Here is a 27,445-nt window from a genome sequence, read left to right as displayed (position 1 = left end):
CTGCTGCGACTGTGAAGAGTTGTCGGCTACGAGGTTTGACTTTTCGCCATTGTTGCCTCTGTTGTTGCCAAGGTGTTGCATTTTCACCCAGTTTCGTTTTTGACAGGTAAGTGCGCTATCTCAAACTATTTCAGTTAAGCAGTACTACCATTTAGTACATACTTTTTCTGAGCTCCAGCCAACTACAGCTTAACGAGGTTTCACTGTATTAAGAAGGTGGCAATGTCGAAGCTGCTGTGGCCGGCGTGTAAGGCGACTGGAATAGCATACGGCTTCGTCTTCTACGTCAGATTAGAAGCCGATACCTTGGAATAAATATGCTAGATAGGTGACAGAGGGGTTGGTGAAGGCGAAGTTAGGCGGCCAGGCAAATAGAATGAGAATGCTAACATCTAGGACGAATAGAAACCGTGTTCTCAAATACCTCGCATATCCAGTACAATTAAATTTGATGACGATCACCACAGATGCCAAGACACAATGAAGCCAAGGGAAGCACAGAAAATTACTACACTGTTAATTCAAACAGAATTCAATTAACAAGAAAATGAGACATCAATGTGGAAGGAAAGATAAGCTGCCTAACCTAACTCAATGTTCCCTGACTGGCCCACTCTGTACCTTGTCTTTTAAGAATCACTGCTGTTTAATTACCGCACCAACTCGACGTCACATCGTGGATATTGAAGGTGTCTGATTGGGCCTAGTTAATGTGTTATCACTGTTGATAAGGATGGGCGACATTGTATTTTAAAAGGGCCAAAGACTGAATGTGACAATTTCAAGACTGTTTAATGAGCTGCAATGATTTAAATATGAAAAAAAGAAATGCTTCGGAATCGGCGACATGGTCCAGCACTAGGTTTCAGCACAAGAATTTTAACGAATTTAACTTAAACCTCTATTTTCTCTGCTAGTAACCAAGATGTCACTCCAATTTTAAAAAAGAACAGACGCTTGAAAGAATATTTATCAGTCTAGTGTGATTCAGAGTTACTGTACGTCTCCTATAGTGTCCCTTCAAGAGACACTGCTATAAGGAAGCCAGAGAAACAATGAATTTTTCTCTTTAGCGTCCAAAGAGAAAAATAAAATAATTTGAGTGGTGTTAATAAATGACCATTTTACAATAGCACTTAAGCCACCATTATCGCAAGAAGACACTTGGTCTGACTTGGCCAGGAAAGAAAAAAACAAAACAAAGACAAGTGGCAAAGCCGCCTTGACATTTCCACACCATGAGATCATGGATTTTAACGTCATCAGCTAGGGCATAGTTAAATATTTAGTGGCAGGAATGAACTATATTGTATTTTAAATGAGCCAATAACTGAACATGGGACGTTTCAAGAACTTCAATTGAACCAGAGAGGCCAAAATACAAGAAATTACTTTGAGCAAAACGAGAACAACGTCAAAGCAGGAACCAACGTTTCGACAAGTGGACTTTTCTTCAAGACAACATATGCTTTCCTGTGGTGAAAATAGCATATGTTGCCTTGAAGAAGAGAAGTCCACTTGTCGAAACGTTGGTTCCTGCTTTCACCTTGTTCTCGTTTTGCTCATCCTCTTGAATTTCCATCTCCCACCTTCCCCGTGTTTGCCCTGAAGAAATTACTTTGCAATCCACAACGTCACAGTAGAAAGCAGCGCTTGGGTTTCGGCGTGCAGTTCGAAAATCAAACTTTTACCTTAATTTTCTCGTGCCAAAATTCATCTATTACTGCAAAATCAACAAAACTAGAGTTGTTCTGATTCGGTGTTTCTCTACAGTATCTCTTTAAAGAGCAGACACTGCTCCTTGTAGTCGAAAGTTGGGCAAAACATCTTTTCATGTTCGTTTGTTCGAGGTTGGTATAGAGCATTTATATTTGCTTGAGCGGACCCCTGTATCCTTGACCGATTTAGCCTTTGCCATAATAGCAATCTTTTTCCTCATTTTCTCAACAATGCATTCCTGATGATGTCGCAGCTTTCAAGTGCCAATATTTCTTGTTATACTTACATCCTATCAAAATAACTTTTTTGTGAGAAAGGTACAAAATCAGACAGTGCAGTAAGACTAAATATTTACAAGATGAATGACAAAATTAAAAGGAAAGTAATAGTTTGTGCTGGATGCTAATGTGGGTTCTTACAATAAAAAGTGACATGCTATAGCTTTGGCTCAAATACCTTAAGCATTCATTCTTGTAGCCCTGCAAACTCTGCTCATTCAGTACCATTTTTGTATGTCAATCTTCATCACATCACATATAATTTAGTAACAAACTCAACTCCAAACAAGTTCTGCAAAAATTGAATTTGTTTTATTTCTAAAAAGTTAGTTACTTTGGAACAAAACTGAATGCATATCCTAAATTAGCGCATTGGATTACGTAAACTCAGCAGGTTTCATCAAAAACTACCCCAAAATAAAAAAAATATTTGAAAGTGAAAGGTCCCCCCCACCCCCTTCCTCCGTGAAGAAAGAAGAGTCAATCGTACCTGCAGCATGATCGGTGGCATTGGCGCCGACAGCAGTGGCTGTGGACGTGGGTGCTGGCAGGTAGGTCTGCTTCTCGTTGTTCCAATACATGTACTGCTGGGCCTCAGGGTTGTAGTAGTAGTGCGAGTTGGCGTCGTAGTACAGGCCCGTCGAGGCGTCATAGTAGTAGCCCGACTTCTCGTCATACCGGTAGGTGGAGACGTCAGGCACGGGGTAGCGTGGGTAGCTCACACCGTCCACAACCACTGTGCCCAGGCTTGACACGGTCTGCACAGAAGTGCCAGTCACGTTGCAACACCAGTGCCGGAAAACTTCCCAGATATACCCGTAATGGGTGTGTGTGTGAAACATATGAGCATGCTGCTCTACAGCATGGCATGAAAATGCCGTAAAACTTCACTGTAATCGACTTCACTTGATTGACTGACTGATTGATTTACGAGATCTAACCCCTTCCATGCACTGGACGAGCCACATTCATCCGTGTGCTTCTGGTAAAAACAGCCAAGGACAAGCTCAGCTCATTGACGGTACTTTTCATCTTCTGTCAATTTTAATGTTGATCATCAACGACACTTGGTTTTCTTAAATTTTCTTGTATAATGCTGCTAAACTTTACTCCTACAATAAGTGGTCAACATGCTGGGTAAACGATGCTTTGAGGCCATTTTGGGCAGAATTCAGGATAATAAACATCTTGTAATAAATACTGCTGTAATACTGTAATACATCTGTAATAATGTAATACATCTTGTAATACTGTAATAGAAGTGGACAGGACTGCACACGTCCTGTCCACTTCTACTTCTGTTCTCCGTGTGTTTACAGTGCAGTAACCCCCATATTACAAGAAGAACTTGCACTAACTAGCCCAACTTGCCGCTCTACTACGATAATAAACCATCATGAAAAGGGTTAAACTCGTAAAACAATGCCACGAGGGATGTCATGGAGAGAAACAGATTCATTCTGAACACGCAGGGCTCTTCAACATGTACCTACACCTAAGTACTCAATTATTTTCTATTTCAACCCCAACGAAATGTGGCTGCTGTGGTTGGGAGTCAAATCCACAACCTTTGGCTGAGCCACAGAATGCTGCAACAGAATGCAGCAGGTAAACATAACTTGAAAGAAGTTATGTAACGGCCACTGTGGGAACTGCATTGGACACTACACTACATATAAAAAAAATATATCTATAGAAAGAAAAAGTTGGAAAGTTCAGCTGAAAAAAAAAAAAAACTTTCAGTTCTTCAAAGCCTTTCGTAACACAGCGATGCCTGCTTACGAACAAGGTGTAAGCAGGAGCCAACGCTTCCGACAAGTGGACTTGTCACTCTCAAGGCCTGCTGGTGGTAGGATTTTCAAAGTGGTGACGCTGCTTAGTGACGGCAGCTTTTAGGCTGTTATGCTCTACAAATGCTTGAAATAAAGTCACTTCATAAATAATGTCATCCTGAAAGTGAAAGTAATGGAAAAGGCTACCTTCTTTTCTTGCATGGTTGCGAAGGCAACATAAATGTGGCCAAAATTTCTTTAAGTTGTAATGAAACAGCCAATAAAATGCTTATTGCTTTGTTTGGATGTGCCAGACATGCTTCAAGCCTTTAAGGGCAGTTTAGCTTCAGTTCCCATGGGGTTCGTTAGAGGGAAGTTAACTGCCACAACAATTTTGTACTCACTTCATGTCTTCCATTGATAATGCTCTATTTTTTCATGCATTGCTATCAGTGTAAACCAAAATAGATTAAGGGAGAAGAGTGCTTACAAGCTGATTAGTAGTTACACAGGCAATGTCTTGTCTGCTCTCTATATTCTAGGTAATGCTCAACAAGCTTTCTTAATCAGCTCTGAATTTATCACATATGAGACACAAAGAAACATCTCGCAGAACTTACTAGATTACTAGATAACAATCAGCATGCTGTTGGGTTTTATATGCAATTTCAAGATTTCTGTTTCATTCCGGAACAAGTCACCATAACACAACGAATTTGGTTGGTAAGTGCTTGTTGTATGGCGCCCTCGGCAGCAAAAACAGATCACAAGCCAAAAGCATGGCAGTATATTTTATCTAATTGCCGTAAGATTTAAAACGCAGCAAATTTAGTAGGGAAGAGCACCAGTTCATGGCACATCTACACATGTAGTGCAGATTTCCTTATTTCCCATGTCTTGTCCCAATCAAGAAATTGTGCAATGGACTCGTAGGTGTACCAATTGGCTGATTTTACCTCGATGACATTATGTGCATGAACCTGTTGATGTGACCAGTGAAGAAGGAACCGGAAAAGCCGGGAATGGTGCGTGCAACTATTTTCTAAACTATCAGAGGGTGTTCTCTTTAAGCTTCACCATTCTCTAATGGGTAAAAGCATGTGGGAAATTTCGTGGAGAGGAGGTTCACTGCAAACATAGTGGAGAATCCCCTGCCCCCCTACCCTGGGGATTAAACAACAATCACCTGAAAATCCCCTTTGGGTTCCCGGGACATGCGTTAGAGAAGAGGGAGATGGGGTCACGACGACGACAATAGGCCAGCTTACAGCGTTGGCTTTGGGTGTGTGGACAGCCTGATCATTTTCAGCTCTGGCATCCAAGAGGAGGGATCAACACAGGGTGAGTGAAATGCTGCCCAAGGAGACGCTGCCCGTCTCCGTCTCGCTGCCTAAAGCAAAGGGGGACACTTGGGTCTTTATAGGGAACACAGTGCCCACACACCTTTTGCAAAGACTTCATTAGACTCCTTTTAGAGTACAGTAGCATTGCTCTCATCACCACCCTATTTATGTCCGCTGCAGGGCAAAGGCTGCTGGCTGAAGGGCGGTGCCAAGTTAGAACTAGAGAAGAAATGACAGCTGGCCGGGATGGCTGTCGTCGTGTCTAAACGGGACAACGACGAGTATTGGTCCCCTCAAAAGTGATTTTGTTGAAACAGAGATAGCATTTCTCGCCAGACTTACAATGCATTCCAGGCTAAATACACGGCATTCAACTGCCGGAATGTGGACGTTAGAAATAGCTTGTCATTTTCTGTCTGTGTGGGCTGCAGGCATGGCCCTGACAACAGCTGTCCACAACGCATAGTCATGTGACGCGCACTTGGGCACAGAAAATCCAGAATTGTTCTGCCATGTGGAACCAAGCTTCGGCGTTTGGTTCGAAGGAAAAACTGTATTGCCTTCGTTTCTTATGCTAAGGCATAACAAACATCTTTGTGCAATAAAATATACACGTTTCTGAGGATACTCTAACAGACTAAATCGCTTTCCTATTTGCCTTTGGGCTCCCGTGATGAGACCATAAAAAGTAACATAAAGTGAGACCTATGAAGCTGTCATTTGCCTCTATCCTAAAAACTATGCTAACCACTCAGTATACGGCTGGCGGCTTTCATTTTTTTTCCCCTTCAACCTCGAGAGCCAGTACAGTCGAAACCCGCGGTAACAAAATCCCGAGGGAACGAAATTCTCGCCGCAACGAAATATTTTCGGATCCCCGGCGAACAGCCACAGGAGTCAATGCATTTCCTATCTCGCGACAACGTAACTTTTTTCTATCAACGAAATTTTCTGAAACGACAGTCCGCAAATAATCTACTCATGTAACACTAGTTGTGTCCGGAAACTGCTCAAATGCATTCGTTGTGCGCTTAAATCACATTAACTACCACCACAGCACACTTGCGTGGCTGCTGCCATCATTGTTTACAATAAAAAAGCCTCGCACCACTTCTCGTGACAGACGACAGCGATGATGATGATGGTGGTCGTTCGCCCGTCGCAACGGGTGACTGCGCAGTGTCCGGGCCAAAAATGCAATTAGCATTTAAATGATACAAATAAAAAAAAGACAAGAACCGCAGGCGATCTCGCAGTGAGCACATTTTATTCAATCCTGTGTGCCATTACAGCTTGTGCTAAATGCGGAGCGAAACGCCTGCGTGCATGGCAGCCAAATCAACATCTACTACACGTGAAGGCTCCGATAACCCGGATGACGCTTTAGGGCTTTGGCATCAGTGGGCTTTGTGTACCACCGCACGTGGTTGTGTGCTCAGTGTCGTTGGTGCTAGAGTGCGTCAATTGTGTGTCTGTGTGCCAATTGGACCATTTGCTTTGACAGCCTGCTAAGATGCTGCCTCCAGCCAAAAAGAGGAAATTTATGACACTGAAGGATAAGGCTGAAATTATTGCCCAAGCTGAAAAGGGCAGGAAGAAAATGGATATCGCCGAAGAATTTGGAATTGCATGCAGTTCGATATCGACGATTCTGAAAAACAAGGCCTCCATTCTCGGCGCGCTCGGAAATGGTGTGAGTGTGAAAAACAAAACGGTGAGTGCTACGGCTTTTCCAGACGTTGACAAGGCGGTGTTTGCATGCTTTTGTGAACAGCGTGCCAACAAAGTGCCGCTGTCTGGCAGAGTTCTTCAGCAGAAAGCGCCGGACTTCGCATGCATTCTCGGGCACGCTGATTTTAAGGCAAGCCCTGGCTGGTAGAGCCGTTTCAAAGCCCGCCACGACATAGTGGCCAAAGTCATTTTCGGGGAGGCAGCAGCCGTCGACCCTTTGACAACGTCATCGCGGCTGCTGACCAACAAAGAAGTATTGGACCAGTACAAGCCCTCGGACATTTACAACGCAGATGAGACGGCCTTATTCTACGAGATGCTGCCATCGAAGATCCTGGACTTAAAAGGCCAGAAATGCCGCGAGGGGAAACACAGCAAGCGGCGTGTAACAATTTTGTTGTTCACCAACATGGACGGCACAGATAAACGGCCACTGCTTGTAATCGGCAGAAGTAAGAAGCCCCGCTGCTTCAAGGGAAATCGTCGGCTGCCCGTACAGTACACCGCGAACCGACGAACCGGCGAACTGTACTGTACTGTACTGTACGGCGAACCGACGACCCGTACACTACACCGCGAAGGTGCCGATGCCGCCGCCGACCACCAGACACCAAATCAAGAGAGAGGACTGCGAAGCCGCAGGATGTGTTGAATGCCTTCGATGTAATTTGATCATTTTTCGGTGAGCATGACGACGACGTGGCAATGGACCACTTCTTGCAGTGCGAGTCGAGAGCAGTAAAATTGCTGCAAGGCAAGGCTCGGCAAAGTAAGTTGACTGACTTTTGGCAATATTTTTTTTTTGCAAACCAATTCCCTTCCCTGTCTTTTCTGCCTCATTCTCGCGCCAACGAAATTCCCGCAAATGCGAAATGTTTTGCTTTCCCCGGCGAATTTGTTATTGCGGGTTTCGACTGTAATTTCTGTTTTCCCCAAGTCATCAGCTTATAGCAGTATGCACAAAAATAGCAAGCTCTAGTTTAATAATTTTCCCTTTAAGATTCAGGTTTCACACTTAGCAAGAGTGAATGGTCATGGAGGGCACCATTGGTACCTACTGTGAATAACATAACATTCGGGCTTGCATAAGACTTAATGCAAGCCCAAACAACACATCTAGGATTTGTAAAAAGTTTTATGGAACAAAGAATTCAAGAGTTTTTAACTTTCCAAGGCCACGACGAAGGCACTTGCAGGAACAAAGCAACAGTGTTAGAGATGTTGAAAATAAAACATCGTCTTCAACAACAAGAAGACTTTTCCTTAATCACACACAAGTGAAAAAAGAAAAAGACAAACACACACACACAAAAGAAAAATGGGCATCGTAAGATAACATGGATGCATTTATCTGTCAGCTTTGCCACGAGCCATCATTCGTTTGTGGAATTCGCTTCCCAATAGCACTGTCATGCAAACAGACAGATAAATTTAGGGGTAATTCCTGAACATGCAGTTTCTGTCCTAAAGATGTGTCATACTCAGTATACCTGTGTAACGTTACAAATTTTTTCCCTCTTTCATGTTTTAAACTACACATTTTTATTATGTACGCGAGCAATGTGTGTGATAAAATTTATTAGCCGTTTTGCACAGTACCCCGAAATGTAATTTCTGTTTATCTGAGCATTGTTAGTATTGTTTTTTTTATCTCCAGTTCATGCTTTAAACTACACTTCTTTTACACGAAGTTTGATTACGTGTGCGAGCAATGCGCGGGATAAAATTTATCCAATGTTTGTTCACTACCACAGCTCTGCATTTGTAACCCTGTCTTACAATGATTATTTGCACTCATCTTTGCGGTATTCTCGCGTACAACTTTCTTGCAGTGATGCCCCCCTTACTTAATGCTCCTCATGGGGCCTGTAAGGTATGTTGAAGTAAATAAATAAATAAGTACTCAACCACCACAAAGATGCTAACCGGACCGGACTAAACTGATTTCTTTAACCTCAGCAGCCTTATGCCTGATGACCAAACAGCGTGCATTGGAACTTCGTCCCTAACAAAATCGAAGGATTTCTAAGCACTTCATGAAATTTAAGGACTTTGAAGATGTTGAAAACAATATTTTGATAGCTAAAGGTTCCAAGGACGAGTCTTGTAACACTAGGCTTGTCCCTTCTGTATGAAAGCCTTCTCCAAAAGGAAGGAGGAAGGAAGGAAATAAAAGAGAGGAAGGGAGGTAATGAAAGAGAAGGAGGGAGGGAAGGAGAGGGAAGGAAGGACTGACTGGACTGACAAGGTTTGCTACACTATGGCTATGAGCAACACAGTAGTAGAGGGCTTCAGGCTAATTATGGCCACCGGGGGTTATTTAATGTACGTCTAAATCTAAAGACACGAACGTTTCTTCATTCTGCTCCCACTGAAATGTGACTATGGCAGCAGGGAATCGAGCCCACAACCTTGCGCTCAGCAACAGAATGCCATAGCAACTGCAGTGCTTTCCAAAAGTGTCACGCGTGCATGTGAACGGGGAGGCAGAGAAGGTGGGTTACCTGGCCTGCTGTACCAGCAGCAGACGTGACGCCACTGTCAGGGGGGTGGGGGCCATACGTCACGGGTGCAGCCGCCACATTCACTGAGGCCTGCACACCCACATTCATGGCTAACGTCCACACCACACACTTGCACCAGGAACATCCTAAGCCCCGAGTTTCGAGCAACACTACCATACCTTGAAGGTGAAAACCTGTGAAAAACGCAACGCACAGAAACAAGGCAACGACGGGATGAGGCTGGAACTAGAAACTGAATTTTTATTAAGGGAAATAACAATTTGGTTGCTAGTTTCAGCCCCATTCCCGTGTCATATTGCTAATGCACGCTGTGTTTTTTGCTGGTTTTTCACTTTCAGTCATGTACCAACTGGTCCAGCTCTTGAACTTGCTTCTACATATCTGTCAACCTGTGAACATTAAAATTAGTAAAAATCCTGAGAACCCAACCCAGACAGTGTTAGTCCCAGAGTAGAGCACTGCATGCACCCGGGCCGACCCAAAAGCCCGGGCCGTCCGAAGTGTTTTTCGGCAGGCCCAGACTATACTTGGGCTTGAAGCCACAAGCACGGACCGGACTCGGGCCTGCTTATTTAAGGGCCTAAGTTGTGCCTTCAAGCACACATGAACACCATGCATTGCATGGTCCAAGGCATTCTGTGCCAAGCTGAAGTGACACGTACGAAGAGCTGGACTCTCTGTATACCTTAGCAAAGAAAATAGAAAAACAAATGCACTTCTATTTTTTTTTCTTTTCCACAAAAGTGAACATTGATCCTGTGTAAGGTAGAATAAATTACACACACACAAAAAAAATGCTCTTCAAAGCATTTTCCTGTTGCTGCTTTTGCAATTGCACTATTATGACTCTCGATACTATTATATTATTTTAGCACTGATGCAAGGGGTGTCTCTTTCTCTTTGTGCACTTATTTTATGCTGTATGCTCGTGAATTCACCTGTTTGTACATATGTACATGTGTATTTGCATGCTAAATGACCTCATAGGACCAAATCGCACAATCAAGGTACATGCACGCGCGCCAGCGGAAAAATCGCAGCACAGGCAATGGGCCAGATCACTGACGTTCCCGTGGGAGAAACAAAGATTTCGTTTTTCTATTGCTTATGCACTACAGCTGGTAGACCCCGAGAAGGTAAGGCTGACACATACGGCACAATCTGTAAGTAAAAAAAAAGAACAGCTTTTTTTTTTTTTTTTACTTACAGGCGGGCTTGGTCATGCACACACAGGCCCTGGCTAAGCTTAGTAACACAGGCTCAAGGTGGGCCCAGGCTTGGTATCACAGACCTGGGCTGGGCTTGGGCTTCATAAAGCAGGTCTGGGCTGGGACCCGGGCTAATAAATTAGGCCCTTGCAATGCTCTACCGCAGAGCATGCGCTTTCCGTAGACACATACTTTTACTTGCAGCATGCAAGCAGCAGTAAACTTGGTAGAGAAGAAATTGGCAAGCAGCACACTGGATTTATGATGATTACTGGGATATTATAATGCAAGGGCCAGGGATGGCCAAAGAGCACCAATACACACTAGTTTTAGACAGTGGAGACATTTTTCAGACTTTGGCTTTTGCAGATACTGCCTGCTTCAGGAACTTGTTTAAGTGAACTTACTCGAAGTAGGTGCCCATCTGGTGTTCTCTAATACCAAAGGGCTTCCAAAGGTATGGTCAGAGACTGATGAGAGAAACTTTTTAGCAAACTATTTTTGATAACACTTGATGAAACACTCGTAAGATGGTAGAATTAGCTCAAATTAGTACAAAAATTAGTGAGAGTTCACATGTATGCACTACCTAGAGGAAGGTCTGCTGCCATTATGTATGGATGTTTCTTAAAAGAACGCTGATACAAAATTTTCCTCTTTCTTCTTTTTTTTTTTTGGTTTACCAGATAGCTGTCAATCCATAACCATGGTATGAGGCCTCAATTCTTTGAATGTGCAACTAATCACAAATTACCGTATTTTTCCATGCAAAACCTGCACCCTCAATTACAACAGCCTGGAAAGAAAAAGAATCCATGTGTATAAACCGCAGAAATTACTGCATACAACAACGCTAAAATCCTTGCAAAACTTCTCAGGTCCCGGATGTACAACTCGACCCCCCCACCCTGCCCACCCCTTCTTCGGCGACGCAGATCAGGACTGACACAACGGAAGTGAACACAGCTGAATCGGTCACATGACATGTGATGTAAATTGGATCACTTCCCAACCAGTGTTCACAAGACAAAGGATGACAGTAAGAACAGAGCAGCCCTCGCATGGGCAACAGCGACGGAGCAAATGCGACCAAGCTATGTCGCGAAGTGCTTTGTACACACTGAGGGAGCACCACGGGAACGGGCGACATACGTGTGATCACATAAATGTAATCCGCAAGCTCAATTCATGATTTGCCCAGTCATATGAAAGCTTTATCATCAGCTTTTGCTGCGCTGGGACGGCCATTGAGTGTGGTGCCAGTTTTGGTTTGCCAGCGCCGCGTGCCCTGTTCGCTAACTACTTAATGCAAAATGATAGTCTGTAAACAAGAGGATAATGGGTGACCATGGAGGGGATAGGGGAGCTTCAATATGCAAGCGTAGAGAGAGAGTTGGGGTTCCCTAGGAGATACCAAAAAGCAGAGAACCTGGCCTTAAAGTGTGGCTTCAAAGAAAAATGTGCACCCCACGCTGCCATGAAGCCCCACTTCCAAGACAAAATTCACACATAACTCGCACCTCTACATTACTGTTACATTTTTTGCATTTTAGTTTAGGGTTATACCTGCAAAAATACGGCACATCCCTTCTTCTGTGGCAAATTTAAGATGCGCACTAAATTGAGCGTGGCTGCAGGCTGGTTTCACAATGGATTCTTTTTACACATATCGGTGGTCCCGTGTTATCACTGACACACGAGTAAGTGCAGTGGTTGAAGCAGCAGTGGTTGAAGCCACATCATCTTGCCAAAAAGTTCAAACGGGACAATAGGGGAGAGCAAATGAGTCAATGTTCTGAGAAGACTTAACTCCAGAGGACCGAGCTTGTTATCCCGAGTCAAATGCAAAGAAGCACGAAGTCAACGAATGGCCTATGCAGTGTGTGTCCAGCTTTTGGCAATACAGTGGGGTGGCTTGGGACCTTTTGCAAATAAGCAGGAATTCTAAGGCATCATAAGTTGTTGAGAACCTTGCACTAATTGGCACTAATGTCCGAAAGCAGACAGCAAAGAAAAGAAGCGCTGAGAATCGAACAAAGCAATGGAAAGGAGAATTCAAAGTGGTTCCACCAGGTATACCTGCCAAATCAAACCACGAAGCCAATAGTTCTGTTAATTTTAAAGTGACAACTCTCAAAAGTGACCGATCAAGAAAGCTGCTGAAAGCTTATATCACAGTTGCAGACGCTCCCTCCTGGCACACAAAGCCGTTGTACTAGGGGTGTGCGAATATCGGAATTCTTTAATATGAATCAAATACAAATACTTAGTTTTCAACATCAAATAATGATATGCGCATGCATTTATTAGCAAGTTGGGTTATTTTAGCATGTTGGAACATTGCGATTACATTGCCAATGGTAAAAAAGAAGGCTAGTAAGCCATTATACTAAAATATTGTGTATTTGGCTCCAACCAGCTGCCTGTTCTCGTCAACCGGTGCCTTAGTATGCAACATCAAATGGCCGTAAACTCGGAGGCATTTCGCCTTGTACCAGGCGTCATTCATCGCATCTGCTGTCAAGCAATCAGCTCAAATTGGGGGCGGCGCAACAAAAGAATGCACGCTCGCTGTCCGTTTTCCCAATGCCATTGACTACTGAGAGACTGGCTTTTGCACACAGCTTAAACGTCCAGTGGCTAAGCGTGCTTTACAGGCGAAAGCGCACCGGCAGCATGAAGTTGTACCAAAATTCAGCACCAAATCAGACACGTACTCTTAGATTACATAGAAGCAAACGATAAGAACCGTGTTTGCTCTCACACAGCCAGCGATATATTTAATTTGTTTCAAATATTCGTATACAACCAAATATTAAAACATTTTTGAGTACCTAGTTTTTGAATCAAAGATACAAATATTCAATATATTATATTCAAAATTTTCAAATATTCACGCATCCCTACTTTGTACTCATTGCTTGATAACTACACAACCATGCCTTCTCCACTTTTCACCCTCAGCCATTCCACTTCAAAGAACCGTCATTCACTTAGCTGGATTCAGACAATGCACTAAATTGCTGAGTCAGCCTCCAGATCAGTACGACATTGCTCATTGCCACAAAATCATGCCGCACACAAGAACACTTCAGGCGACCTGCTGGCAAAAAAATTCATTGTACTTCAACCGTGTCGATGTGGTCCACAAACTGAATCATCAATTTGGTGTATCATGTGAACACAGCTTGTGGAAGTCTCTACCGCCGCACCCAGCACATGGTCAGCCAGCTAATGGCAGACGCCGTGGCTAGCCCAGCCAGTAAGTCGAAAACCACTGTTTACCCAGTATATTCCCTTGATGGAATCCCTATGTGATGTGAACTACAGCTAGCTGGCCTGCTCGAAGTATTAGTACTTACGAGAGTAATAAATGCTTGTAATAAATGTGGTTGTTGTACATCGTTTCCTCGAGCTTGAACTGTACGCCAATTAGCAAGCAGGCATGCACCAACTGCGATGCACAGAGTGCCAAGGCATACAGCCATTGGCACGGAACATTACACTCTTAGACAAAGGTACACCCTTTGGGGTGTATATCCGTCACACAACAATAATCGTCATCTGCCTTGCTTCTGTTTCCTTTCTTGAAAACGCTGCGCCTTCTACTTTCTGATCGGGAATGCTATGTCATGCTGATAACGCGCATGCTGGTCGTTACTGGGAAGTACCGCGCTCACAGCATTAAAGAAAGCAAATGCGGATAAGACAGACGACGTTTATTATTGTGTGGCAAGATATGACCCAAAAGGTGTAATTTTGTTTTAGAATGTACAATAATGTTTTTTTTTTTTACTGATTTGCTGTTAACCCTTTCGCTGTCATGGACGTACCAGTACGTCTTCACGCTTCCCCCCCAACAGTGTCACTGACGTACCGGTACGTTCTCTATCGTGCCTTCAAAATTTCGTGCCTGAGCGCAAGCTGGCGCTCCTGGACTGGCCACGCCATCTGTTGACTCTTTCTACAAGTTCGTATTTTCGCCTCGACCTGTGTAAGTACATGTATTGAAGAGTACGGTGCGACTGCCACTCGCCCCTCCCTCTATGCTGGGTGGCACGGTGGCTCTGTGTTCGCTGTATCATGCGTCGTGCGTGTGTGGTTATGGGTTCAAGGGTTGTTCTGCCATCTCCGTTGGTTTGAAGGTTTTTATTTTTCTTCTGTTGGTGTGTCTGCTACAGCGCGTCAAGTTCAGAGGCACGCGCTGTTGCCTCTCCGAAAAGAGTGACTCGACTGCTGCTTTCGCTCTCTCGCCGCACCCTTGCTTCCGACTTGCAGCAGTCAACGTAAAGCTCTTCGAACTTTGTTTTAGCCTTTTTCCATCTCCCTATGTTTTCTTGATCACGCAACGTCCCATTTCTCTCCGTTGTGCGGGTGACTGAAAGCGCATCCTCCTTGCGTGCGGTTACTTTTGGATGGCTGAGCGCACGGACCTTCGTCTGCTCATTGGAGCGGTGGCTCAATTCCGAGTCAGAATACAAGGTGAGCTCGGATTCGGACTCGGACAGTCTCATGCGAGAAAGAGGTGAGTTCCGCATTGTCAGATTCGGATGTTGAACGGATGTTATAGTCAGGCTGATGGTGATGATGATGATGTTTACTAATAACAGCTGCAGAACACTGAAATGTGCATATTGTATTGACTATGTTGGTTGTATACCAATCATAATCAAAAATAAATTGCTATGTTCAATCCCTGTTATGCTCGTGCCCTGAAACCAAGCCGACACTGGGGGTGCGTCACGGTCAGAAAGGTCCGACAGCGAAAGGGTTAAGCATTTCGGTTCCTTCCTTTTATATGTATACATTTTTTTGCTGCCGTACATTGTGCTATATCACACTTGATGGTTTGCACACTGATCTATGCGCCATGCACTTTATTTTATTGTGTGATTTAACCTATGTACCATATCTCTTGTTATTCCCGCATTGCTTGGTCTTCTCTTCTGTACTGTGATTATGTGCTCAAATTTTATTTATGATGTATTGTACTCTGTTTTCTTTTTTATTCTTGTTGTGTATTCACTGTTGGTGATTTTGACACCCCTCTTAAACGATGCCCTACAGGCCCGTAAGGTATTTCAAGTAAATGAACAAATAAATAAAAGCCACTCCGTGATTGAGCCTACCAGTAGAAGTAGTTGCCGAACAATAAATTGGACACCGGTAATCCATCACCACAGAACACAGTAAACACAGCAAGGCAATTAATTGCTGCAAACATGCATAACTGTTGTAAAACGTTACATTTATAAGGCAATATTTAGTTGAAAGTGATCAATTTATCAAGTTGCAAAGCCAGAAGGATGAACTTTATGCAAATCCATCTGCTGCCCTCGTCCTTCCCGTCCTGGCGGAATTCCCACGCTTGCAGTTCCCTATAAACACTAGCACAAGAGTTACCCCTGGTAATTTTTGCAGTTAACACTATGATAGGAGAGGATCTCTGTAGTTATTGCAGAAAATGTGTAGTCATCATGCATCTGCAGCGCATCATGACAGTTGAAAAAGTTGCTGCAACCATAAATGCACTGATGCTCAATGCGTAAGCAGCAGACAGTGAGTATGGTACGTGGCAGCAGACAGCGAGTGCATGGCTGACTGCAAAGTTCGGTAAAGCACAGTAGGGAGCACCAGGAGATTGCTAACAATGCAACCATTGGTAGTGAAGTTGAGATGTTATTTGAAGAATACCGTGCCACTCTTACAAGCTAATGTGGCCATTCTTGACTCTCATTATATTAAGTTTCACTTTGAGCAAGAAAATTTCACCACGGAAGTAAAACTGATGAATAAGGACCCAGGTGCAGACACCTGCAGTGATATTTACAAGTGGAATAAACGTGGCTTTTGTGTGTTTGCTCTGCACACACCTAATAAGGCACATTTTCTTTCACATCACTACTGTAATCTAAAGCAGCAACTTGTATGTGCTTGAAATATAACAGTCTACTGTACAAACATGCAGGTACATACAGACAGAGTAACTGCTACTACACTGCCAATATTAGAAATGGCGTAGGACACACTGAGAAAGGTTACTTGCCTGTTGAGCAACACCGGGAGTCGATGGCTGGAAGCATAAGAAAAGACAGCAAATTACAAAATACCCGCTTCCCACAAGAAATACACACAGCGGTAGTCGAACCCAATCCTAACGATCCCACCCATATAGCAATTTGTCAGTTATGAAGACCCCATTTCACCGCATTTACGATTTTCCGACCCTGCCGTTTGAAGCTGCATCCAGATATAGCAAATATTTTCAAATGTGCCGTACTGTTACAACAAACACTTCCAACGTGAGTCTGGCAAGAGGAGGATGCATGTGAAGTTCGAAAGCATGGAGCCGGGACATAAAACTGATCGCACAGCAGTGCCGGGCCCCCCTACTCGCTCCTTTGAAACTGCAGTAAAGATGTCATCACTGAGATGAGCAGGCACTGTAATCGAGTTGCAGAAGCCACGAGGAAAGTCACTCACTTTCAATCATGCTAGAGGGCTTTCAAGGCATGACGTCTCGAGTGTGCTTCAGGGTAAGGCAGTACAGACATTTTTAACAAAAACTTGCAGCTAGATTCGGGAAAGTGCCAGGAACAAAAATGAAGATACCGAAAATGTGATTCGGACATATTTTCAGACCAAAGTGGTGTTGGATCGTAACTGCTGACACCAGCTTCAAAGTCGTTAATTTTTTAGCGTTTTGAAGGGCAAGTTCACATTTAACGAACTATTGATACAACAGCCGCTTTTCGCAGAACTATCGAGTTTATTATGAATGGATTAAACAGTAAATAAAGAAGCGAGGTTAACACACTGCTCGTACATGGCGCCTGTCCTGTCATTGTGTTTATTGTCCTCGTCTAGTTTGCGCCATATATTTCTCTAAATTATGTTTCCCAAACTAGCCCAAACCAAGATTTAGCTCTACAGACATGGTAATGACAGTGATTTGGTTGCTAGCAATATTAGCTGCCACAGCTACGACCACGTTTCATTTGCGGTAGGATGAAACACTATGCTGCAATGTGGCAGTAACGATGCACTGATTTTTGAGCATGTGCCGAATGTCATAAAAGAACCATACTGCGGTGCGTTTCTTCAGAGTGCAGATAATGTCACCGAAGTCGTCACGCCCACCACGCATAAGCTTGCTGAAGTGCTGTGGCTGTCAGCAAAGCACACAGTGCAAACTTGGGTATCATTATGTATTTGCATATCTGCGACCAGTACCTGCTGTGGGACTGCATGTCGATTGTTACCGAACATTACTGAGGGCCTTGCTGATTGATCTCATGTTTAGGTGGTGCTGCAAACCAGCGTTTCGAAGGCATTTTTTTTTTCAGATTTTTCAAGACTGTCGTGAGTGAAAACAATGAAGTGGTTGTGATCTCCCCTCCCCCCCCTGTGCTAGGGGGGGGGGGGGGCAATATGCGAAACCTGCAAGTGGACGTCTCCAGAAACTTTCTTTAAGCTAACCAAGATAGTGGAACTCAGGCTAGAATTTTAACAAGAATGCCAACATGCAGGCTGGTGAAACACCATTCCTGCCACCCTCCGTTCGTTCCTTGCGCCACCCAAGCTTCCAAAACTTCCGGTGCTGCTAGCAGTAATGCGGCCATCTTGCCGCTCATGAAATTTTGCACGACGCTCATGTGTTTCTGCGAGCAACAGTGATAAAGCTGGCACACGTGGTGTTTCACAGACTTGTAAGTCATACGTTTGCGCAATATTTTGGATCACAAGTTTGTTATTTTGAGGTGCTACTAACACAGAGAAAGAATAACATGTAGCTTGTTACTTGAAATATTTGAAAGTCACAGTATTGAAACATTTTTGCAATAAAACAATAGCTTCTTGGTCATTAATATTAAATTCGTAGTAATGAGATTTGACTGTAATCCCTAACAAACCTCAGCTCATTACTAGGCCAATATGACGTAACACTATGTCCATCTGTATTAATTGCGAATCGGCCATTAGCATTCCATGATAGGTCAAAATGTTTCGGGCTCTGCCCATGTGGGCGTGGCACCCGCCCATACAGGCTTGGGCGGGTGCCATTGAACCATTCTGACCAATCACAGAGGGCTAGTGGCCAATTTGGAATTAAAACAGATGGACATAGTTTTACGTGACATCGGCCCTGGCATTGTAATGAAATACAGAATGCTTGGTGCCAAGCTTGGTTCTGTTCTTGACTAACCTGATTTGTCCACTGCGCTGCCGCCAATGCAACGCTTGCGACATTGGCTGTCACTGCACTGAAATAGAAAAGAGGGGACACAACTATGAACAACAGCAAAAAAAGGATGGCATAAAATGGGGGTGGGGTGGGGAGACAAACAGCTCAAAGAGGACAGAGCTGTCACAGAGAAAATCTGCGAGTGAAACAAGATAGCCACAAAATAAGACCCTGTTACCCAGGGTTAATCTAGGCAGAGGCTATAGATAACGTTAATTACTCTTAAATATTATGTTCCATTCAGTTCTAGAATCCCACTATTTGAACAACCCTATATCAAGGGGTGCAGCCCCGGTGGAAAACAAGAGAACAAAGAGGTAAGTGGGCTTACCTGGAAGTGGTCCTTGGCTTGCGTGCATAGGCAACGAGGACTGCAAGAGTGTCACGCGACAGGTTATCACCAAAGGAGAACTAGCTCGTACTCGCACGGAGGTACCGTATTTACCCTATTCTAACGTGCACCCAATTTCCGCAGGTTGAAAGTAATAAAATGAAAGTGCATCCGAATATATTGTGCACCAGCTTTATTAAAGGAAAACATAGCATGCCCCCCTTGTTCGATTTCAGACTAGACGTGCGGAATTTACCTACATAGAAGGGAGTGCAATGCCTGTTGTCATCACTGTCAGACAGTTCCTTGTTGCTGCTGTTGATTGACTGCAGCATGTCATCCTCAATGCCTGTTGCCACTAGCTTCAGCATGCAAAATAACTATTCTCTTTCAAATTAGCTTTCGCAGTGACAGCAGTGTGTCGTTCTCACCATTTGTGCTTCACTGGCCACAGATACCAAGTACACAGATCCCCGTCAAGCACAAAGCGAACCCACAGCAACCTTCACGAAAATTTGTTCTCTCGTTATCTTGTGATCGTGACGAGCTGCATCCGATGGCTCTGATAATAGGCCGTCAATGCCAAAAACGTGATTTTGGTTTCGTATACGACTGTAACATACAGCAATTATGCGTCTTGTCCTATCGTTTCTGTCTTTCTTTCGTCTTTTCGTTGCACTGCAAAATGTTGCCAATGTCAAATGCACTTCAATAGAAAGAAGGTTCGCGTTTGATTAGGGTAAACATGGTGATGATAGCCATGGCAGGCATTGAGTAAAACAAAACAGATCAGATAAATCTTGCATGCAAGCTAGAATAGTATCCACAATAGCCTAAATGAGACAAAGGAAAAAATAAGAGATGACTAGTAGTCTTCCATAACTATTTTTGAATAACAATTGTTGAAAGTCTGGCACAAAACATTAACAGGTTAGGTTAGGTGAGACATGGAGCTAGCTACAATGGAATCATCTTGCACAGTAATACATTTGTTATATCCTGAGTTAGATTTAAGAGTACCCACTTATACTGGCAGGGAAAAAAACGGCGATTGGATCTATGCAAAAGAAATGCAGGGGTGGGCCAGCAAAAAGTGGCCTGCCAATTTTGACGGCCCAGCAGTGGCTTACGTTGCTGACGCATGGCACAAGAACAATGCCAAATTACAAACACACTTTGCATTGTTATTAATTAAGAGATCAGGATGTTAGGTTGCCAGCTACAGGCAAGCCAAGCAAAACAACTGTCCAAATGCACGATCACTTCTACAATGTGCCATTTCAAGTTGCTCTTGCCGAGTTCTTAACATTTTTGTTATCAAAATACAGTAGTCCACACCATGTGTATAGAGTGCAGGGACAAATGAGTTTTTTTTATTAGGTTTTTTGCAACCAGTATGTAGCCAATAAGCACAACATTTATTGTTAAGCAGTAACACTTTATTAGACAGCATATTATAAAAATTTATTAATTGATCTGACTACATGATTAAGCACAGCAAGAAATTCCAGTGTAGTCGGGCCTTTTTTTTTTTCTCTTCCAGAAATGCCTATAAACTTGAACTAGAGGTGCGCAATACTCCGTCGAATAACAAAAAGTGTCCCATTCGATTCAGTTTTCGAATAGAATAATCACTATTCATAATATAAATATAATAGTTTTTGAATATTTCAAGACGTCAACTGTACACAATGAAACATTAATTGAAGCAAAAGCACGATAAATGTCATCCCTGCAGTGCAGGCGTAAAATATAAGAGCTTGCATAGCTAAGCAGGCTAAGTTGCTCAGGGAGCAAGACTTCACCAGATTCACAGAGATCGTTCACTCTCTCCATGTATATGCAAACAAAGTGCTTACTTTCTACTTTCTCATAATGGTCCAGCTGTGCTTTTAAAAGCAATTCTCCAAAACATGCAAGGTAATGAAAAAAATTGCTAACTTTATGAATATTGGGACGTAAGCATCATGTTAAAGTAATTGAGAAAACGAGTGCTCATTATTCAAAAACAATTTGAACATATTCTATATTAAATTTCACTTGCTTCTGCCACCATTCGATTTGGTCTCAAAATTAGTCTTCGCACGACCCTACTCCAAACACATTTTATTAACGCAGGCTGCATACCAATAATCACTATAAATGGCTAAATACAGTCGAGCCCACTTATAAAGAACCTGAGCATCAGGCGACATCTGTTCGTTATATCCCAAAGTTCGTAGTAAGTGGACCACAGCCTTAATATAGTGGCTAGTCAAAACACAAGATTTATTTTTTTGCAAAGAAGGTCGTGATGCTCGTCTGTTTCCGCAGTGCAGATCCAATGATCGCGGTCTCCAGTTTATTTAAAGCAGAAGTGCGCTCTTCGCCTAGGCCCTTGGCATGGACAAATTGCCCGAGGCTCTCTATGGAGCCCATTGCTACAGGTGCGGTTATGGGTGCTGGCTCCGAAGTTTGACTGTCATCCGATGCCTCAGCGCCACTCTCCGCCCTTGTCCATGCACGGTTCCGCAATATCAGCGCCTTCATCAACAGAAATAGTCATCCCAGCCAATGCTGTGGCCCCCCATGTCGAAGTCAACGACACGCTGCCATAAATTGCCGCCGGACTGATCATCTTCTGACGCATCAGATTGGCATGAGGCACTGCATCGACGAAGCCAGCCTTGCGGAAACAGTTCCACAAACAAGCGGCCGTCACCTCTACCCAAGCTGTCTTCACCATCTGAACGGCTGAATTTGTGCAATGAAACTCTTAAGCGACAAGTTGGCAACCGGGCAGTCAACAGCGATGAGCAAACGCTCCACAATGCGGCGCCTATACGATGCCTCAAATGTGCGTACTAAGCCCAAATCAAGTGGCTGCACTTTCAAAGTGGTATTGGGCAGCAGGAAGAGTAGAGTAACTGCCGTCAGAGAAGTTCACACGTGCTGCGCTGAGCAGTTGTCGAGCACAAGCAGCACGCGCCGGTTGCCGCCGTTTAGATTAGCGCGCAGAAGTGCTGTATCGCGCACTTTACTGTGCTTGCCGTCAGCGCATCAGTCACCTTCCATGGCGTGCGCTTTGTCCAGCAGCATCTGATAAAATAACGCAGTTTCGTCTGTTTTATACACGTGCTACTCCATGTAGCTTGCAATAACGACTCAGTTTCTTACAAACCAATCAGAACCATCTTGGCCACTAAAACCTCGATGACAATCAATTTAAAAACAATCCCATGCCACACTCTGAATCGGTGTAGCCAGCCATTGCCTGAGCATAAGTCACGAAAATCTAGCAGGAACGCAAAGTTTCTGGCTTTGCCCAGCATCATTGGTACACTTATCGGCATGTTGCGAGCCCATGCTTCGACGAACCACTCGAGCAGTGCGTCCTCTATGTCTGCATAGGTGGCCTTCTGCAGGCGCTTTCTGTTCGTCGAGTCGGTGTAAGAGCCGGCAATTTTTTCCTTGCTCTATAGAATTGTCGAGATGATATTTTCCTTGCTCTTTGCAATCATCAAGATAGTTTATTTAGACACGTACTTCTACACCAACTCACAGTCTTTAGCACCTCGAGACAGTTCCGTCAAAATTGCTCGTTTCATTGCCATGTCCAGCGCTATTCATTTCATGACCGCTGCAGGTACAGCATTCCCATCTGCCATCCTGAATACAACTCGGGCCTGACTAGAACGACGCGCGAAAGCGAGGAGACTAGTGTGAAGAAGCCTGCGTCAGGGTAACGGCCTAAAGGCCAGGAAACGAAACTTCTGAACTTCAGCCGGCACCATAGAGTGCGAGCGGAGTTGTGAGGATGGGTAGGAAGGCGACCTCATGGGCTGTGCGGGACGGCGGGGAGAGGGCAGCGGGGCACGAAACGGATAGTTCGCCTGCAAGACGACGAAGCGGTTGGAGGTTGTCGTCATCTCGCATCGCGGTGCAGAGTTTATGCCGTCCATTCACTGTAACCGATCACCAGGGCTAAAAAATATTTGTGATACATGCAAGTGTATGCCATTGAAACAATGGGTATTTTGGCAGTCGTACGGGTCTCGTTTATTAGCCATTAGCGTGGGCTAACACCATTGTATAGGATAGGGATAACTTTAATAAAGTGCCGGCAAACGACGGCTTAACGCGTTGTGACGCTGACCAAGCGTTCACCCGCGGTTATACCCCCTACTTTGCACTAGCCCAGTTGGGCCCATTTGTAGTGGGTCATAAGGCTTGTACTTTTATATAAAGCCATTATATGTGGGCCCGACTGTAGACAGCATAGGACAGCAGCCATCTTAAGTGTTGCTTCAATTCTGAGGATGCCAGATACGAGATTTCTTCACGAAGACAGCATCATAATCATCAGCCTATTTTTATGCCCACTGCAGGACGAAGGCATCTCCCTGCGATCTCCAATTATCCCTGTCTTTTATGAAGACGGCACCGAAGTGAAAAACGATGTGGGCTACTTTGCGGTCCAAACAAGATGGCGGCTGAGCAAAAACTAGGAAACTTGGCGGGAAGGTTGTCTGCTCAAAGGAAAACGTAGTAAATATTTTCTTACACCCCAAGCCATGTTGCGTTTTTCCTAGGTTCATCCATGCAAAGTGTTAAAATACAGTTCTTATATGTGCTTTTCGTAGCATTTTCTTGTTGCTGTAAAGTGGCGTCACGTGGAGAAATCACCAGATGGTTCCAGATGCATTCCATTACTTGGGCTTGAAGCTGCCTCTTAGCTATCAGCGTAGACTGCCTCCAATGCTGGCCAGAACTGGAACACACCCACAGCCTCAAGAGCGTAACTGGCTTACAGACTGACCACGCTGCCTTCTGCTGTACGTGAAAGGTCACTCACCCTGCCGACCGTCAATGTAGAATTGGCCCCCCATGTTGAGCAAGAGGTCGTCCAGCTGGGCAGCCTCTGCAACCGTGTGCAGCTCGACGTAGCAGAAGCCACGTGACACACCCGTGACGGTGTCACGTGCAACTTTGAGGCTCTTGATGGGTACGTTGGTCGTCTGGCCCAGCACGGCCAGGACACGCTCCTCTGTCGTCAGTACGTCCAAGTTGCGCAACAGTAATGCTGTAAGGGACAAGAGCACATTGTGCGCACTCCAATTCCTTCGCAAGCAGCAATCGGTGCTTCTAAAAAGCTTGGGCAATGTATTGTAATACAAATAATGAAAGCCAATCGGGTAGAAATGAAAGTTGTGCTTCTGCTGGCAAGATAAAGAAAAAATTGCATGTTTGTGGCATTCTGAAATATAAGCTTTCACACCAGCCAAGGAGCACTCGCAAGAAACAGCAAGAATCTCCCAGCAAACTGGAAGGTTTCCAAAGTGCCAGCCTACAAAACAAAACCTGTAAAAATTTTTACTGAAGAATTCTTGAAGAACTATATGATAAGCAAACTGTGCACCTTCAGAAACTGCAGGAGACGCCGGACACACATCTGCTCTAGCAAAGCTTGTCGAGGCCCAATGCTGTCAATTTCTACTTACTGTTCGTTGGCACAGAGCTAATCTCGTCGTAGCCATCGCCCGTGCCCGAAGCTTCTGCCTCTGCAAAATGGAGCAAGGAGAACATCATTTGAGGCAAATGAAATCAGTAATAATGCAAGTATAATGTCACGGATTCATTGCCGATGTGTACAAGTTTAAGCATTAATTATGGAGAACAGTGCAAATACTTCATGCCTATGACACAATTTGGATTACGAATTTTTGCAGAGCATACCAGTAAGTTCCTACTGTACATCACCATACGAAGTAGAACCACACCGATATGTTGCCTCATCACTGCATTTTTTTCACCTGTCAAGCTGCTCATGTTTTCACAGTTTCAACCTAAACACTACTGTGTCTCATATACCACACATACTCAATTCTAATGCCCACCCAGTTCTCATAGGCAAGCCGTGGCAAGCTAACTATAGCATCTAGAATACACTATCCCCTATCAAACTTGCTACTATAGCTTATCAAACCTGCAAAGTGGGCACGAAGCTACCACAGTTCATATAGCTGTAGCGATGTGCGGGTTGGACTGGAGTATTGAAATTTTCAACTTGAAATGGAGCTTCATTCATTTGTTCATTCACCCCTCGCCAAACCAACAAGCCGGCTTGCACGCACTCACCTTCCCTGGTGGCACTGCACTTGAAACAACTGTCCCGGCGTCTGAAGTTGTTGACCCCACACTGAAAAACAAGGCGAAGCATTACACATCGTAGTGCGGTGCTGCTGGAGAAGATTACAATGTGACTTGGGAAAGGCACTGTCACCTCGAGCTCTGTAGAGGTGTTTGCATTAAACAATTGTCATCCGAGTTTCGGAAATACCCAAATTTATTAGCCACCGTCAAACAGTCCAGACCTTGCTGCAGTTCCAGTCAGTGCGGGCCATCATTCCGCCCCGTTCCATGCCGCCGCCAAACCCGTCCTTAGGAATGCTGTAGTGAAGTGTGCAGCGCATATCACCCAGCTGAATGACACCCTGCAACGGAAGAGCAGACAGGCACACCGCCAGAGGTCAGCACAGGGGCCGTCGTGGGACACACGCTTGTCCGTCCATTTTCGCTCCCAACAGTGGCTGCCGCCGCCGCGGTGGACCGAACACCCGGTCATGGGGGGGACCCCTTGTAGGAGAGGTGGCGCCTCAATCGTCTTGGCTCAGTCCAGCACGGAGGTTTTTTTTTTTTGTGCTTCCCCCCTCCCCAGAATTTTTCTTTCCCAACATGCAATAACAAGCAGCAAAAGCCATCCATAACACTAGCACATGTTGCCATCATTGCCTTCCTAGCCCCCCTGTAGCTTGAAATCGGAGCATGCTCCTGTTTTCACGATGTATAGAAAACTATGCGAGATGGCCTTACACAGGCTGCCTTGCTTTGTCTGTCACAATGAGGTGAGCCTCTTCCTTGATAAGGTTGCAATTGAGTAAGCCTCTTTTAGATCTCGACATTTATTTCAGCCCATTGTATTTCAACAAGCCTGCTCAATTAACAGACTCAAACGAATCTGCTTCTGGCATTCCTTCACGGAATTGTTACACTCGGGAAAGCAGGTTTTGGCACCACGGAAACAGTGGCGAGGACAAGAGTGACTGCTTCTCAGACTTCACACTCTTAAAAGGCAAAACAATTTCAACTGCCTCTTTTCCAGTGAGGACCACTAGCAATTTCATTAGCTTACCTGCCAAACTGCGAACTTTAAAAATTTGTAAAATTCAGGCAGACAGGATGAAGGGGACGAATAGCATGCATTTCTTTAAGTTTTCCCTGCAAACACAACTTGTGCAGGATGAATATGCACTTGCTTAACGAGGATTTATCTCTAGATGCAGACACCAGTGACAGCAAGCTTACAACAGCAAACTTACAGACAACACATAGTTTTGAGATCTCAGTGACTGTTTTGGAGACATTGCTGTCACAATTTTGCCTAAATAATCTTCTTCAAGGTAAGTATCCTTATACCTTATGGCATCTCGTGCTACCACAAGAGGGCGGCGCAGGTACCATCACGATTTCTTTTGTTGAGCATTCTTTTTTTTTTGCAACCTTGCACTGCCTGTTCCTTGAGCACCTTTAACATTTCTGCAATTGGATTTTCTTTTAAGCCTTGACGCAACATTTGTAAAATAGTAAAAGGAGCCCCGATGCCTAAACTTTACAAAACATTCAGGAGACTTGGCAGGTATGCATTTGTGATCACCTGGTCTCTGTCAGTTCTTTGCCCTCAGTGCCACGTCTTTAATGCCTGATGCTGGTCACTGCATCTTCGCAAGACAAGCAGCACACGGCAATTTGGCTTCTCGTGACTGTCTAGTGAGAGCTGGTGTTGACAACACACTTAGGATCACTTGAAGGCATGCCTTCCAAATTGGCTCCGAGACGTTGCTCAATAAACAGCAATTTAATCCAACTCTAGGAGCAAACACCATAATAAGGCGGCTTCATCATTGCAAGGAAGTGACACCTCATGTGCTTCAGCAAGGCAGCCGCCATATAAGCCACCTTGGTAACCTCGCAAACAGCAATACAAGAAATGCATTTCCAACATACTTTCAGAGTGCCGTCGCCCTGCCCATTTCGCACCATGCGTTAAGGACACTATAATGTGGTCGAAGTGTACATCGCAAGACTTCCTGCTTTAATTAACCATGTGACACATACTTTGGCAAGGATAAAAACTACGACTCTCTACAGCATACACAATGACAGACACGGCAATGCCATACGTCATGCTGAAATTATATCTGAAATGCATTCCATGTAGGTGCCACTGCATAGCAATTCAAATGCGGCTTCTCTG

General features: G+C 44.4%; 1 protein-coding gene across 4 annotated transcripts in view; it reads right to left on the bottom strand.

Moving 5' to 3' along the window:
* LOC135913795 (RNA-binding protein 5) overlaps window positions 1–27,445 on the bottom strand; it is a 67,515-nt gene that overhangs the window by 20,032 nt on the left and 20,038 nt on the right. For 3 of the 4 annotated variants that reach the window (XM_065446486.1, XM_065446483.1, XM_065446484.1), the window contains 9 exons: window positions 25,506–25,625; window positions 25,270–25,330; window positions 24,633–24,692; window positions 23,987–24,214; window positions 19,153–19,192; window positions 18,783–18,840; window positions 16,623–16,649; window positions 9,348–9,437; window positions 2,488–2,755 (listed from right to left, as the gene is read on the bottom strand). In XM_065446486.1, the coding sequence (XP_065302558.1) occupies window positions 2,488–2,755; window positions 9,348–9,437; window positions 16,623–16,649; window positions 18,783–18,840; window positions 19,153–19,192; window positions 23,987–24,214; window positions 24,633–24,692; window positions 25,270–25,330; window positions 25,506–25,625 (952 nt within the window). The remainder of the gene's footprint in view (window positions 1–2,487; window positions 2,756–9,347; window positions 9,438–16,622; window positions 16,650–18,782; window positions 18,841–19,152; window positions 19,193–23,986; window positions 24,215–24,632; window positions 24,693–25,269; window positions 25,331–25,505; window positions 25,626–27,445) is intronic. The other variant, XM_065446485.1, reaches the window with a different exon arrangement.

The sequence above is a fragment of the Dermacentor albipictus genome, chromosome 6, assembly GCF_038994185.2.
Source record: "Dermacentor albipictus isolate Rhodes 1998 colony chromosome 6, USDA_Dalb.pri_finalv2, whole genome shotgun sequence".
Lineage (NCBI taxonomy): Eukaryota > Metazoa > Arthropoda > Arachnida > Ixodida > Ixodidae > Dermacentor > Dermacentor albipictus.
This window is presented reverse-complemented; position numbering and strand designations above follow the sequence as displayed.